The sequence below is a fragment of the Acomys minous genome, assembly GCF_964271855.1.
Source record: "Acomys minous genome assembly, chromosome: 6".
Lineage (NCBI taxonomy): Eukaryota > Metazoa > Chordata > Mammalia > Rodentia > Muridae > Acomys > Acomys minous.
Genome location: NC_140487.1, coordinates 43,928,697 through 43,944,275, shown reverse-complemented (window position 1 = coordinate 43,944,275; position 15,579 = coordinate 43,928,697). Strand labels below are relative to the sequence as shown.

The following is a 15,579-nucleotide window of genomic DNA, read 5'->3' as shown; positions in this document are numbered from 1 at the left end:
TCTCCTCAGTGAAGGGGAGGGCATGCCTCCTCAGTGAAGGGGAGGGCATGCCTCCTCAGTGAAGGGGAGGGCATGCCTCCTCAGTGAAGGGGAGGGCATGCCTCCTCAGTGAAGGGGAGGGCATGTTTCATCAATGGAGGGGAGGGCATGCCTCCTCAGTGAAGGGGAGGGCATTTCTCAGTGAAGGGGAGGGCATGCCTCCTCAGTGAAGGGAGGGCATGCCTTCTCAGTGAAGGGGAGGGCTTGCCTCCTCAGTGAAGGGGAGGGCATGTTTCATCAGTGAAGGGAGGGCATGCCTCCTCAGTGAAGGGGAGGGCATGTCTCCTCAGTGAAGGGAGGGCATGCCTCCTCAGTGAAGGGGAGGGCATGCCTTCTCAGTGAAGGGGAGGGCATGCCTCCTCAGTGAAGGGGAGGGCATGCCTCCTCAGTGAAGGGGAGGGCATTTCTCAGTGAAGGGGAGGGCATGCCTCCTCAGTGAAGGGGAGGGCATGCCTCCTCAGTGAAGGGGAGGGCATGCCTCTTCAGTGAAGGGGAGGGCATGCCTCCTCAGTGAAGGGGAGGGCATGCCTCCTCAGTGAAGGGGAGGGCATGTCTCCTCAGTGAAGGGAGGGCATGCCTCCTCAGTGAAGGGGAGGGCATGCCTTCTCAGTGAAGGGGAGGGCATGCCTCCTCAGTGAAGGGGAGGGCATGCCTCCTCAGTGAAGGGGAGGGCATTTCTCAGTGAAGGGGAGGGCATGCCTCCTCAGTGAAGGGGAGGGCATGCCTCCTCAGTGAAGGGGAGGGCATGCCTCTTCAGTGAAGGGGAGGGCATGCCTCCTCAGTGAAGGGGAGGGCATGCCTCCTCAGTGAAGGGGAGGGCATGCCTCTTCAGTGAAGGGGAGGGCATGCCTCCTCAGTGAAGGGGAGGGCATGCCTCCTCAGTGAAGGGGAGGGCATGCCTCTTCAGTGAAGGGGAGGGCATGTCTCCTCAGTGAAGGGGAGGGCATGCCTCCTCAGTGAAGGGGAGGGCATGCCTCCTCAGTGAAGGGGAGGGCATGTTTCATCAATGGAGGGGAGGGCATGCCTCCTCAGTGAAGGGGAGGGCATTTCTCAGTGAAGGGGAGGGCATGCCTCCTCAGTGAAGGGAGGGCATGCCTTCTCAGTGAAGGGGAGGGCTTGCCTCCTCAGTGAAGGGGAGGGCATGTTTCATCAGTGAAGGGAGGGCATGCCTCCTCAGTGAAGGGGAGGGCATGTCTCCTCAGTGAAGGGAGGGCATGCCTCCTCAGTGAAGGGGAGGGCATGCCTTCTCAGTGAAGGGGAGGGCATGCCTCCTCAGTGAAGGGGAGGGCATGCCTCCTCAGTGAAGGGGAGGGCATTTCTCAGTGAAGGGGAGGGCATGCCTCCTCAGTGAAGGGGAGGGCATGCCTCCTCAGTGAAGGGGAGGGCATGCCTCTTCAGTGAAGGGGAGGGCATGCCTCCTCAGTGAAGGGGAGGGCATGCCTCCTCAGTGAAGGGGAGGGCATGTCTCCTCAGTGAAGGGAGGGCATGCCTCCTCAGTGAAGGGGAGGGCATGCCTTCTCAGTGAAGGGGAGGGCATGCCTCCTCAGTGAAGGGGAGGGCATGCCTCCTCAGTGAAGGGGAGGGCATTTCTCAGTGAAGGGGAGGGCATGCCTCCTCAGTGAAGGGGAGGGCATGCCTCCTCAGTGAAGGGGAGGGCATGCCTCTTCAGTGAAGGGGAGGGCATGCCTCCTCAGTGAAGGGGAGGGCATGCCTCCTCAGTGAAGGGGAGGGCATGCCTCTTCAGTGAAGGGGAGGGCATGCCTCCTCAGTGAAGGGGAGGGCATGCCTCCTCAGTGAAGGGGAGGGCATGCCTCTTCAGTGAAGGGGAGGGCATGTCTCCTCAGTGAAGGGGAGGGCATGCCTCCTCAGTGAAGGGGAGGGCATGCCTCCTCAGTGAAGGGGAGGGCATGTTTCATCAATGAAGGGGAGGGCATGCCTCCTCAGTGAAGGGGAGGGCATGTTTCATCAATGAAGGGGAGGGCATGCCTCCTCAGTGAAGGGGAGGGCATGCCTCCTCAGTGAAGGGGAGGGCATTTCTCAGTGAAGGGGAGGGCATGCCTCCTCAGTGAAGGGGAGGGCATGCCTCCTCAGTGAAGGGGAGGGCATGCCTCTTCAGTGAAGGGGAGGGCATGCCTCCTCAGTGAAGGGGAGGGCATGCCTCCTCAGTGAAGGGGAGGGCATGTCTCCTCAGTGAAGGGAGGGCATGCCTCCTCAGTGAAGGGGAGGGCATGCCTTCTCAGTGAAGGGGAGGGCATGCCTCCTCAGTGAAGGGGAGGGCATGCCTCCTCAGTGAAGGGGAGGGCATTTCTCAGTGAAGGGGAGGGCATGCCTCCTCAGTGAAGGGGAGGGCATGCCTCCTCAGTGAAGGGGAGGGCATGCCTCTTCAGTGAAGGGGAGGGCATGCCTCCTCAGTGAAGGGGAGGGCATGCCTCCTCAGTGAAGGGGAGGGCATGTCTCCTCAGTGAAGGGAGGGCATGCCTCCTCAGTGAAGGGGAGGGCATGCCTTCTCAGTGAAGGGGAGGGCATGCCTCCTCAGTGAAGGGGAGGGCATGCCTCCTCAGTGAAGGGGAGGGCATTTCTCAGTGAAGGGGAGGGCATGCCTCCTCAGTGAAGGGGAGGGCATGCCTCCTCAGTGAAGGGGAGGGCATGCCTCTTCAGTGAAGGGGAGGGCATGCCTCCTCAGTGAAGGGGAGGGCATGCCTCCTCAGTGAAGGGGAGGGCATGCCTCTTCAGTGAAGGGGAGGGCATGCCTCCTCAGTGAAGGGGAGGGCATGCCTCCTCAGTGAAGGGGAGGGCATGCCTCTTCAGTGAAGGGGAGGGCATGCCTCCTCAGTGAAGGGGAGGGCATGCCTCCTCAGTGAAGGGGAAGGCATGCCTCCTCAGTGAAGGGGAGGGCATGTTTCATCAATGAAGGGGAGGGCATGCCTCCTCAGTGAAGGGGAGGGCATGTTTCATCAATGAAGGGGAGGGCATGCTTCCTCAGTGAAGGGGAGGCTGAAGCTGAGTGCAGAGGTAATCTTCCGAAGAGTACACTGCAAGTAGTAAGTGCATTGTCAGACCATCTTCTGGGAACAGAGCTGAAATAGCTTAATAACTCACACTGGGTAAGTGCATATGCCTTTTGCCTTCTATTTAAAATTAAATCTCATGTCATCCCTCAGAAGATAGCCCTGAATCCTATTTATTTATTTATTTATTTATTTATTTATTTATTATTCCTATTGTGGCCATAGTCAATGAGACTCTTCTTTGCTTTTCACATGTCCACTTTCATGTGTTGGAGACAAGTGACCAAGTATAGCCTTTTGGGGATGCCAATTTTGTACCCTAAAGAATTTGATTTCAAACCAACTATGTTTCTCCTAACATACTTAGTAATTTAATCTTGATATTTCAGTACAGTTAGTTTGTTCAGAAATTCACTTTGCCTTAATCTTATCTCAGATTAAAGCTTATATGAGTAATAAACCTTTTTGAAGGAAATCCTGTTTGAAGACTTGTTTTTATTTATGTGTGTTTGTCAGTGTGTGTATGCACATGCATGCAGCTGGCCCTGTAGGCCAAAAGAGGATTGTAAACTATCCAATGTGGGTGCTGGGACCCAAATTATGTTCTTCTTCAAAAACAGCAGTGTCTTAACTATTGAGCTCCTGAATTACACAATTTCATTTTAAAAACACTTATCTTACTCTAAGTCCAACATCTCCATTCTGAATTGTTCCCACCCACCATATTGTCAACCTTCAGCATAGTGTGCTTGAATTTACATCCGTGAATGCGGATGTAAATTTCATCCTAAGAGACAATCATAAGAAGCTGATATGTTCCCATTTAGTTGCTAATTCAGCCTACAAAAGGCAGATGGTAATTTCAGGGAACAACCACATTCAGAGGCACACTGTAACCACTGAGACTAGAGTAGTTCAACGATCATATCAGTGAAAAGTGGGAGAAGCTGGCCCTTCCTAAGTCCAGCCTGAACGTGCTGATTAGCTCTTTTGTAAATAGTTTCCTCATGTGCTAAGGAATAATGAAAATTTAGCTTACAGTCCACACTTGGCTTGTTGTTGCTTTGTATCTCATTTCACAGAATCCTTTCCCAGTCATGGTTTTGCTATTCCAGTAAATTATGGTCTTGGGCACAGTAGCATTCACAGTCTCAGCCCCAGAGATGATGGATGCAGAAGGTATCACTAGAAAAAGAAACATAGTGCTAGTGGTTAAAAAACTTCCCCAGGGAGAAATTGGTACCTTTTCATCAATACATAGACGTATCAAAACTCAATACAACATCAAATTCATGATCTAAGTAGCAGCTGATGAACCTTGTCTTATTTTCTGATTTGCTATGTAAGAGAGAAATGCTTCTTATAAGCCCAATGAGTCTCCAGCTGCTGGCCCCATTATTTGGAGTATAAAAAAATTAGGAAGATATATTTTCTTCCATGGTTTGGGTTTTAAATGTGCCCAATAGCCCATGTGTTAAAGGCTTAGTATCCAGGTTGACACCACTGGGAGATGGGGAAAACTTTAAGATACTGGAGGATGTGTGTCATCAGATGTTACATTTTCAGAAAAACGATTAAAGCCATCATGGATATTATATATTTTGATCCCACTTGTATTAAAGAAGATATATTATAGGGTTGTTTTTTAAAAAAAACTTTTTCCAGTCTGATTACGTACATTTATACAATACAGTAGCTGGCAGGAGACAATTTTCTTTCTATGTCTAAGTTTATTTTGCTGCTCCATATTTCAGCATTGCCTTCCCAATGTTTTTATTTGGGGCGGGGGGACGGCAAATATTGAGACAGGGTTTCCCTGTGTAACACTGGCTGTCCTGGAACTCACCCAGGTCGGCCTTGAACTCACAGAGATCTGTCTCCCAAGTGCTGGGATTAAAGGTGTGCACCACCACTGTGTCAGTACTCTCTGATGTTCTTCAAGCCCAACCCTGGAGCTATTGTGTGGAGATTGCTCCCAGGAGAGTCTTCTGTCTGTGCTCAGTTTCATTTAAAAAAAAAAAAAAGATGCACTGAACTTGCAATAGCTTGTTATTAAAATGTCACACAATAAAAACTCATTCATTAACAATAGGATGACTTTGTTCATTTGAATCTTCACATTGATCTCTATTATTCAAATTGAGCTTATTAGTTTATTTTGGGATAAGAACGGTGAGGAGTGCAGTGAAAGCACTGAAGAGGGGTTAAGGAGGAGGAGGAACAATTTCAAACTTCTGTTCCACTATGAAAAGTCATATTTGAAAGTGGAGGCCACCTGAGAATTTCTCCAGCATCCATGATCAGTGATGCTTAACTGCAGCAAGTTTGCAAATCTGGGGTTTGCTAGCAAATTCTGCTGCTACTCTTTACCAGCTACAGCAAAATATTTTTTATCATTTTATTAATCTATAAAATGAAGACAGTACTACCATATATGATTGTTTTAAAATATGATGTGTACTAAGTTTCTGGAATACAGCACATGTGCAATAAATGGAGGTGATGATACTGAGATTATAATTATAATAACAATAAAACTGTTACGAATTATATTTTCCTTCCTTCCTTCTTTCTTTCCTTCTTTCTTTCTTTCTTCCTTCCTTCCTTCCTTCCTTCCTTCTTTATGGTTGTATGTCTTTTCCTCTGTCTTTCATTTTGCCTTTAGTAAAAACTGCATCGTTCCCTCTTGTCTCTACTATTCACCTCTCCTATTTACTTCCCCCCTCGACTCTTTTCTCTATCAAAACAACACTAACCACTAGACTCACTCTGTTTTTTTCCTTTCCAGACATTAATGAAGTAATTAATATTGTAATGCATACCAGACTACCGATGTTCCTGTATTTCTTAAAATGTTTGGAGTGTAAGGGGTGATTTCTTTTGTTATTTAACTATTACTTTATGTTTGTGGCACACTTACACTTTGACTGATAGTGATTGTTATTGCAACTAGTATTCTACATTCAGGGACTGCGCCTGGTTCCCAGAATACTGGCCTAACAGAGAAAACACCTGAGCCTTAGCGCTGTAGGTCCATTTTGAACACTGTAAACATTTCCATTTAAAGAATAAGTATGACAAGACATCCAACTGTTTGCTTACACTAGATGCTCAAGTTCCAATAGTCAAAAATAAGAAACATGAAAAGCAATACACTATGACTCCTCCAAAAAGTATGTCTGATAATAACCGCCTCTAATGAAATCTCAGATAAACAACTTAATGAAGTGCACCATGGAGCCTCGAAAACACAACAAGCGAAACTTCAAAGTAAGAGATGGAAAACAATAATTAAAATGGTCTGGTCCCACAAAACGAAATCCCTTTTCTCAAAGTCTGGCATTGAGACAAAAGCCAGCATTCCCTCGGGGACTTAAGAAAACAGTCTGTATCTGCTGAAAGGAATCATTCTCCTTATCTCTAGCAATAGAGACCTCTGGTTCTTCCATTAACATGTGTCTGTGGTACCAATTAGAATATCAGTGTCCATGCTGCCTTCTAGGCTCCTTCAACCCCAACTCAGAAGTAGCTGTTAGTCACTTCAAAGCCCTCCACCTCAGCTCACAGGTTCCCCTCCTCCCTGGTACCCTTTAAACCTTGGAAATCATCGTCATCACCCCCAACCCACCCCACCCCACTGCTTCTCTCTGCTTTTCTGAGAGACAGCCTTGGTAGTTTAGAATAAACTCTTCCCTTTTCACACACGGAGTGGCCATTTTGGTTTCTTTACTGCACCCATTTCATTCAAAGATCAGCCCAGAAATTAATGGGATAGAATTGAGAAAAACTATAGTAAGAATCAATTACACAAAGAGTTGGTTCTTTTAAAAATATAAATAAAACTGATCAAGTTAATTTCATCAAATTAATCAAAAGAGAGAGAGAGACAGGACCCAAATTAGTACAATTAGAGATGAGAAGGAACACGTACACATGCCAGTGACATTCAGAAGTCTGGCAGCACGCAGAGTCTGCCTGTGAGATCGTAAGTTGTGATGCCTGCTCTCCAGCAGCCCTGGCTGCAATATTTGTACTCTAACGGTAGGACTAGTGGCTTCTAATATTTGCACCAACCCTTGCCCCTTGCTCTCTTCCACACCTGTAAATTCAGAGGCTTGTGAACTCATGCCTTCTTCCAGCTTCTTGTCCACTGTCATCTGAACTGTGAGGTCAAGGCTTACAGCGTTACTCTGTCTTTTGTTCTACCTGCCTCATGGCTACTGACTCTAGCTATGGGGCCAGAAACTATACACCCATGTGATTCTCTCTGGTTCCCTGACTTCTCCATGTGACATATTATGTGGACCCCGCAAGTGAGCTCAGAGGCTTGTGACACGCTGGCCTCCAACAATTCTTCCTCTCTCCACACCACCCACCCCGTCTTCTCCTCGTGCCCTCACGCTGCACTGTGTAGACCCTGCAGAGACTTGTCGTCCTTGTGCCTGTTAAGTTTCAAACTCAGGACAGAACTGAAGTGCCTATTTAACATATCAAAACAGACCTGCCTCAAGGTTCTCCCCGCAACCCTCAGTCCCCCGCTGTCCCCTACCCTGAACTTTCCAGCCAAGAGGCTAGCTACCCTTGCCCCAGAGGCCTATATACATCCAGACAATCTGTTTACCTACCCTCTCTGTCCCCATTCTCCACCCCTCTCTCCGCCCCTCTCTCCGCCCCTCTCTCTCTGCCCCTCTCTGCTTTCTTCCTCTGTCTTCTCTCCTCTTGCTCCCTCTATGCCCCCTTGTCTGCATGGTGACTTCACTGGCCTTGTTCTTTGAGACTGGTGAACCCAGCAGGGAGTGTTTCCAAGTAAACTTGCTTTTATACTTTCAATTTGGTTTGAATTGCCTTATTACATTGGCAGAGAAACTCTCAATTCACTGCTCCAATACTGTCAGAGACTGACACTCACACACACTGCTCACTCCCTCAAACACACTCCATGAAGTCAGAGACAGTGTGATCCATGTAAAAGAGAACTAGATCTGTGTGTCTCATTATGCACAAAAATCAACTGCAAGTGGACCAAAGATTTTAATATAAAGCCTAAAATTCTGAAACTCTTAGAGGAATAAATTTTTTTTTTTTTTTTTTTGGTTTTTCGAGACAGGGTTTCTCTGTGTAGCCTTGACTGTCCTGGACTCGCTTTGTAGACCAGGCTGGCCTCGAACTCACAGTGATCCGCCTGCCTCTGCCTCCCGAGTGCTGGGATTAAAGGCGTGCGCCACCACGCCCGGCGGCGAGGAATAAATTTTAAAAACCTCTTTCTTTGGTATTGGCACAGACAAGGGCTTTCTGAAAAGGATTCCAGTTCCCTCAAAATATTATAAAGACTTCTGCACAGCAAAGGGAATTATGGTTAAAAAAGCAAGGAGACGGTTTACTGTATACCAGAAAATCTTTGCAAGCTATACATCTCAAATATACAAATAGAATATACAAAAAAAAACTAAACAAGAAATTAAACAACCCTGCCAATAAATTGATTTGTAAAATAGACAGTTTTCAAAACACAAAATAAAAATAAGCAACAAATATGAGATAAAATGTTTGGCTTCGCTGACCATCATACAGCTAAAAAGGAAAGCTTAATTGAGGCTCTATCTTACTTCTGTCAGATTGGCAGTCATTAAGTGAGCAATAAAAAAGGGTGATGAGAATGTGGACAGAGGGGGCCTTTATACACCGCTGGCGGGAAGGTAAGCCAGGCCAGCCAATATGGAAGTCAGAACAGACGTTCACCCCAAACCTGAAATGAGAACTGCTGTGACTCAGCTATGCCACTCACGGTGTCTCCACATAGTGCTCAAGTCAGTGACAACATCACAGTGGTAGGGACGTATCGGTGTCCCCACATAGTGCTCAAGTCAGTGACAACATCACAGTGGTAGGGACGTATCGGTGTCCCCACATAGTGCTCAAGTCAGTGACAACATCACAGTGGTAGGGACGTATCGGTGTCCCCACATAGTGCTCAAGTCAGTGACAACATCACAGTGGTAGGGAGGTATCCGTGCTTGGCAGTGCTACTCAGAGCAGCTCACAGGGAACCAAGTGTCAACCACGGAGGAATGGGTAAGGAAAATCTGTTATACACAGAATGAGAATGTGTTTGCTCATAGAATACTGTTATGTGATTTGAAATAAGATAGATGCAATCACATATTGCAGATAAGCACATTAAACCAGTCTCAGAAACTCAACTACCATTTGTTTCCCCTCATTTGTGGTTTGTAGATTTTGCGTAGGTACATAAAACCACACATGTATATATGCAGATATGACATGGGAGTAGAAGAGATACCGTCTAGGAGAACAGTGAGGACTAGTACGAACGGGGGATAAGGCAGGTATGGGGATAGGCAGGAATGTATTCAATGTACAGTGTAAATACTAATGGAAGTGTTCTTCACTTAACACAGTACCATGCACAATGAAAATACAGCAAAAATCAAAGAATGAGGAAATGCTCCATAAATGGTAGCTTATTGGAATTTTTCTTAACAGACACATGAATCATGAATCATGTGTGTTTTGCCTCTAATAAGAGGCACTCTCACTTGGTGCTTTTGGCTGAGCTCTGTTTTGGGAACTGAGTATATTGCAGATAGCTCTGAGGTAGTTACAGTTTGTAATTTGTCAGAAGAAGACAACCAAGCCAGTTTTCTTTTCTCAGGCCTGTAATTCCAGCTATCCAGCAGGCCAAGGCAGGAGAATTGGAAGTTCAAAATCTGCCTGGGCTGCAAAATGAAAACAAAAGAAAATTGAAAAAAAAAAAAAGAAAGAAACCACTTACCATGTATGTTAATGAAACAATGCCAGGCTCACAAAGACAAATATTCTGTGTCTTCTTTTATTTAAAAGCAAATGCATAGGTGTATGTGTGTGTGTCTGTGTGTGTGTACTGTGTGTGTGTATACTGTGTGTGTGTGTGTGTGATATAAAAGCAAGGAGTACTATGAGAGGAGAGGAAGAGTTATAAAGTATGACAGAATATATGTGTTATGAAAGCAGAATAAGAAAAAGGAGGGGGAGGCCTAAGGGAGGGGGAATAGGAACACAGTATAATTGTCTCAGTTTACTTTCTGCTGCTATTATAAAATAGTTTTGGTTTGCCTTCTGTTGCTGTGATTAATACTATGTCCAAAAGAAGCTTTAGGAGGAAAGAGTCCACTTGGCTTACAGGTCCCCATCAGAGTCCACTACACAGAGAAGTCAGCGCGAGAACTCAAGGCAGGAACCTGGAAACAGGAACCGAGGCAGAGAGTGACGGGTAATGTTGCTTACTGGCTTGCTCTCCACGGCTCAGTCAGCTTGTTTTTCTTGTACAACCTGGGACATCAGCCCAGCGGTAGCACCACTCACTGTGGTCTGGGACCATCCACATCAATCTTAATCTAAAACTGCCCCACAAGTCAGTGTAATGGAGGCTATTCTTCAGCTGAAGTTCCCTCTTTCTAGGAGCCTCTAGTTTGCATCAAGTTGACAAACAGCTAATAAGGACAAAGATTATATATGTATATATATATATAATTTCATATCTATATGTGTATATACACACATATATCTTAATATGTAGATAGGAAAGTGTTTAACAAAACCCATATACTAGCCAAAAATAAATTTAAAATATGAAGAACTTAATGAAGATATACCACAAAGTAGTTCATGACGTTATACTTCATGATGGTGGAAAATTAAGAATAGTGTAAATCTCCAACAGAGGCATCAACAGTCACATGTTCAGATACCACTGAAAACAATACTGTAGAATAAGTTAAGAGAAATGCTTACTATTGTAAGCTTTAAAAGGCAGGGTCTAAACTATCTCAAGCAAAGCATGCCAACACTTCTTTGGTTGGCAAAGTTAGAGAAGTTTATGCAATCTTGAGCCATCTCTCTCCATACTTGAGAAGAACCGTCCCTCTCATGCAGTGCGTGGAGCATAATCTTTTGGTATGTTAACGCCTTTCACAACAGAAGGATCTGTGCACAACCCTTGTTTCTTTACAGCTCCACTTGAAGCGAGGCAAGTTATTCTTTCGTGTCTCTCTTACTCTCTCTGGCTTTAGAGAACCTAGTTCTTTTTTTTTTTTTTTTTTAGGTTTGTAAAATCACAGCCATCCTGAGATGAGACTGGAAGGATGTCCAATTGGAGAGTTGCTCCAGGTGGAAGAATAACGGGAAAAAGTTATTGTTTACAATCTGCAGGAAGTTTAGGTGTACTTTGTTCAAGTTTAGACCACTTGTTGCCATCAATGCATGTAAGCACCTCTCATTTCTTACCTATATCATCCAGATGGACTTGCAGTCGTTGTGAGTTCTCCGTTCCTAGGGCATTGACAGCCTCGACCCATACTGAATACTTCCTGCCACCTTGCAGTGAGTCAGTGGAGATGTTAACAGAGCTTGAGGCATGATATTGCTGCTCTTCTTCTGTCTCTAAACTATATATAAAAAAAGTTTTATTTATTTAATTTCTTGCTCCAGTAACTTTGAAAGCTATCTTTTTCACCTGATTTTAGAACTTAACCTGTTACTAAAAAAAAAAAAAAAAAAAAAATCAAACTTCATTTTATTATCTGAATTCTTAAAAACAAATGCAAATGTGGCAAGGGCCATGGCTTAACTCTGGTGGGTTCTAAATACTTTTTTCCTTGTAGACCTCCTACATTTAAAAAATTGGTGTTATAGTCATATATAAGAATATATTAAAAATATATATTTAGAGCCAGGCATGGTGGTGCAGACCTTTAATTCCAGCACTTGGGAAGCAGAGGCAGGCAGATTCCTGTGTGTTCAAGGCCAGCCTGGTCTACAAAGAGAGTTCCAGGATAGCCAGGGTTGTTACACAGAGAAACCTTGTCTCAAAACACACACACACACACACACACACACACACACACACACACACACTTATATACATTACACATATACATTCATATGGTCATATATGTTGGTTTATATGTATGTTTATAGACAAATATTAATGTCAAATGTTAAAACATTGTATGTTCTATCACTTTTCTCATTTTAAATAAAATTAAACATTTTCGTGAACTCTTTTGCATATTGTAGACACCATGCACTGTGCTCGCTGATGGCTAACTCAGTCTTGTCCACAGCTTGAAATAAATGGGCCTCCTCTGGGAAGGAGCAATGCACAGTTTTAGTGCATCAGCCTTTTCAGTTGGGCATTTATTTCTGCTACAGTACCGGGTAAACAGTGAGGATGAGAGGAGTGTTGGGGGATAATCTGAGGTATTTTGATGCTAATTACTGCTTGCTGTCTGACCCACCTTTTGCTTAATAAAAAGCCATCCCACCTGGGCAGGGAGGAGATAGGTGGGGCTTAGAGAGGAAGGAATTCTGGGAAGAAGAGAGACCGCCAGGAGGAGAAAGGAGAGAGACCAGAAGGAAGAGAGGAAGGCCGCCATGGGTTAGATGGAGGAGAAGCACATGGCTGGCATGGATGGAGAATCCGGCCCAGATGAAGAACATTACTAAGTATTTGGGATTGTGGATGGGAGGTAACTTTATAGAAATTGTTAGAAACAGATGGCGTGGTTTTGAGGCAGGGATCCCATGCCTGCCCCAGTATGGAAGGTAATTTAGAGGACTGATATCTGCCCTGCCCCAGGTTAACTAAGGCTATTTTAAAATATAACAAGTGTTTGTGTCTTGATTGATTGCTAGCCGGGCCTACAGGTAATACTGATATTACATGTAATTTTAAAACAATAGAGGAGGGTGAGGATGGGATTAGAGACTGAGTCGGGGTAGGAAAGGCCAATTTTCCAGGTAGATAACCCCCTAGCATTTCCTAAAACAAATAAGTGAAATGATGTGAGAGTTCAACAAGTGCTGTCCTTGACCATGAAAAGGCAGGAAGTAGCTTGGAGTGGAACAGGCCGGGCCCAAAAGACCCTCTAACGGGAGCTTATAGATTGGGGTTTACCACGCAAGTGAGGGGAAGGGAGCACACAGGATCAGCTAAGCATGCTTCAGAGGCTTCTTCCTGAAGGAGCGATTGCTGGGAAATAAAAGTGGTACAAGAGAAAGAATAAAAGGCCAGTATCATCCAGAATTGAACATCAAAAGTGAGGGTCAATGGGGATGGGCGGGACATATTTTGAAACCAGTGAGTGGTGGTGTTGTGCCTGCAACCCCAGGAACTGGAGGTAGAGGAACGAGAACCCCCTGGTCAAGGTTGTTTCTGGACACTCAGAGAGCTTTAGGCCATCCTGGGCTACAGTGAGACCCTATCTCCAAAAATAACATAATAAAATAGAAAATTCAAGTGGATTGTACCAGGAGGCTAATTAAATGGGGAGAAGGAGTCATTTGCTGTCCAAGACAAGACCACGGAGACTATTGAGGTAGGGAGGGGAAGTAGGCAGCACAGAGAACCCTTACAGTTCCTTCAATTACATCAAAGATTTCTTTTTTCTTTTTTTTTTCTTTCTTCTTCTTTTTTTTTTTTTTCAATAAGAGTTTATAGTCAGCTAACTAATCTTGGTAAATTCCACATACTTTGTGCTAAATTGTCAAATTTTATTAGTCAATCTTGCCTTTGGACAGCAAATGGGAGAAGCAGACAAGAACAAGAGTCTTTTAGCTCCCAAGAAAAGGAAGGTAGTCCATCTGAGCATTTATTTTTAAATCTCTCTTTAAAAAGAAAGGCACTTGTGTATGTGTGTGTGTGTGTGTGTGTGTATGTATGTGTCTGTCTGTCTGTCTGTGTCTCTGTGTTTGTGTGTCTGAGTGTGTATGAGAGAGACAGACAGACACAGAGAGAGAGAGAGAGACAGACAGAGAACAACCCATGGGAATTGGTTCTTCCACTCTGCAGATCAAGATCAAGCTCAGGTCATGAGGCTTAGCAGAGAGCACCTTTACCTGTTAAGCCATCTCCTGACCCTCTAATTTTTAAATCTCTACTCTGCAGTAACAACACAATATTTTGGTCTACTCCCCTGACCCGCTTTCCAGAGTCTCATATGTAGTAGCCCTGACATGTAGCTTTGAATGGCTTGGAACTTCCTGGCTGGGCTCAAAGTTACACAAATCTGCTTGTTTCTGCAAGTGCTGGGATTAAAAGAATACCCCGCTGTGCCTGAGGCAGGGTTTCATGTAGCTCCAGCTGGCCTTTAAGCTCCCTATGTCACCACAGATGACCTTGATTCCCCTGAGTGCTGTATTATAGGAACATGCTCCCACATCCGGGTCATTCAGAGTTAGGGGTTGAATCTGAGGTTTGGTGCACGCTAGACAATCATTCTATTAACTGAGTCGCATTTCAGCCCCGAAGTTATCATTTCTAAGAATTGAAAATACTTCACAGATCTGTACTCTCAGTAGGGGTGCTGTGCTGTGCCGGGGGGGGGGGGGGGGGGGGAAGGGGGGAGGGGGTGTCACCTGCACCTTCATTTTACTGTCCCAGTTAATGGTGTCTGAGCTGCTGAGTTGAGGCAAGGACTGGATTTCTTTATCTAACATCGTCAACTGCTTTTCTTCTAGGTGACTGCTTTTCACAAGACTGACGACGAAGAGAGAGAGCTTTAAAGTTATCGCTACCTCATGGTTAGGGTTGCATTCTAGGTCCCTTTATTACAAATGCCTATTTAGCAACTCCTGGGTTTCTGATGCTTCATAATACCTCAGTTAAGAGTCAGAACTTGACTCACATGACATGCTCTCAGAGGCACAGATGTGAGAATCAGAGCTTGATGCAAGTGAAGTGCTCCCATAGACATGGAAATGAGGAACTAGCTTTATGCTCTCGCCAAACAATACTTTTATGAATTAAAATACCACAGAAGTGTGGTTCTGGCATAGGAAAGCCACTTTTCAGGTGATAAGAGGCTCTCTGAGGCTGACAGTCACTCGAGACATGGTGTAGGGGTAGGGACCAACACAGACTTAAGTTACGTTGTTTTCTCACACTGCCTCTTCCCTTTTTCCAGCAGCAAGTGCATCGTGAACACCGTGTGGGTGGGGTGGGGTAAAAAAGACATATCATGCTGGCTCCCTGTACAAAGCGTGGGCTTTAAAGACAAGTAGGTTCAAGTCCCAGCTAGGCTCCTTCATAAGTTGTGAGACTTAAGACAAGTTACTTAGCTTTGATATACTTCCTGTGGAGCAAGAAAGAAGGCATCATTGCTACTGTGAATGAACATAAATGCATTAGAAGGAAAAGCAAGGAATAGATGGTTTCACACCTAATGGAGGACTCGTTAAACTACGGCAAGTTAAAAGGCATTTATAATGTCACTTTTATGAATATGAATGAAGTAAAAAAAAATTAAGACAGGCTTGCTTTGTATCCTAGGCTGGCACTGGACTCTTAATCTCCTTGCTTTGATTCCTAAGTGCCGAGCCTTGCCAGTGTGTGTGCAGCACCACATCTAACTGGTGTATAGTGTTTTTATCTGAAGTTAAAGTACGTCTTGGCTTTAGATATTTACATAGGTGCCTTGTATTCTTTCTGAAATAAGAGAAGTCATAAGTGTGTCAACAGAGAACTTATTGGAAA

The 15,579-nt window shown here is 45.0% G+C and overlaps 1 protein-coding gene across 1 annotated transcript in view; it reads right to left on the bottom strand.

Annotated features, from left to right (window-relative positions):
* The window catches only part of IL23R (interleukin 23 receptor), a 62,071-nt gene that overhangs the window by 32,144 nt on the left and 14,348 nt on the right, over positions 1 to 15,579 (bottom strand). Inside the window, exons 6-7 of the mRNA XM_084784795.1 lie at positions 11,331 to 11,491; positions 4,087 to 4,232 (exon numbers count right to left, since the gene is read on the bottom strand). Coding sequence (XP_084640921.1) covers positions 4,087 to 4,232; positions 11,331 to 11,491 — 307 coding nt within the window. The remainder of the gene's footprint in view (positions 1 to 4,086; positions 4,233 to 11,330; positions 11,492 to 15,579) is intronic.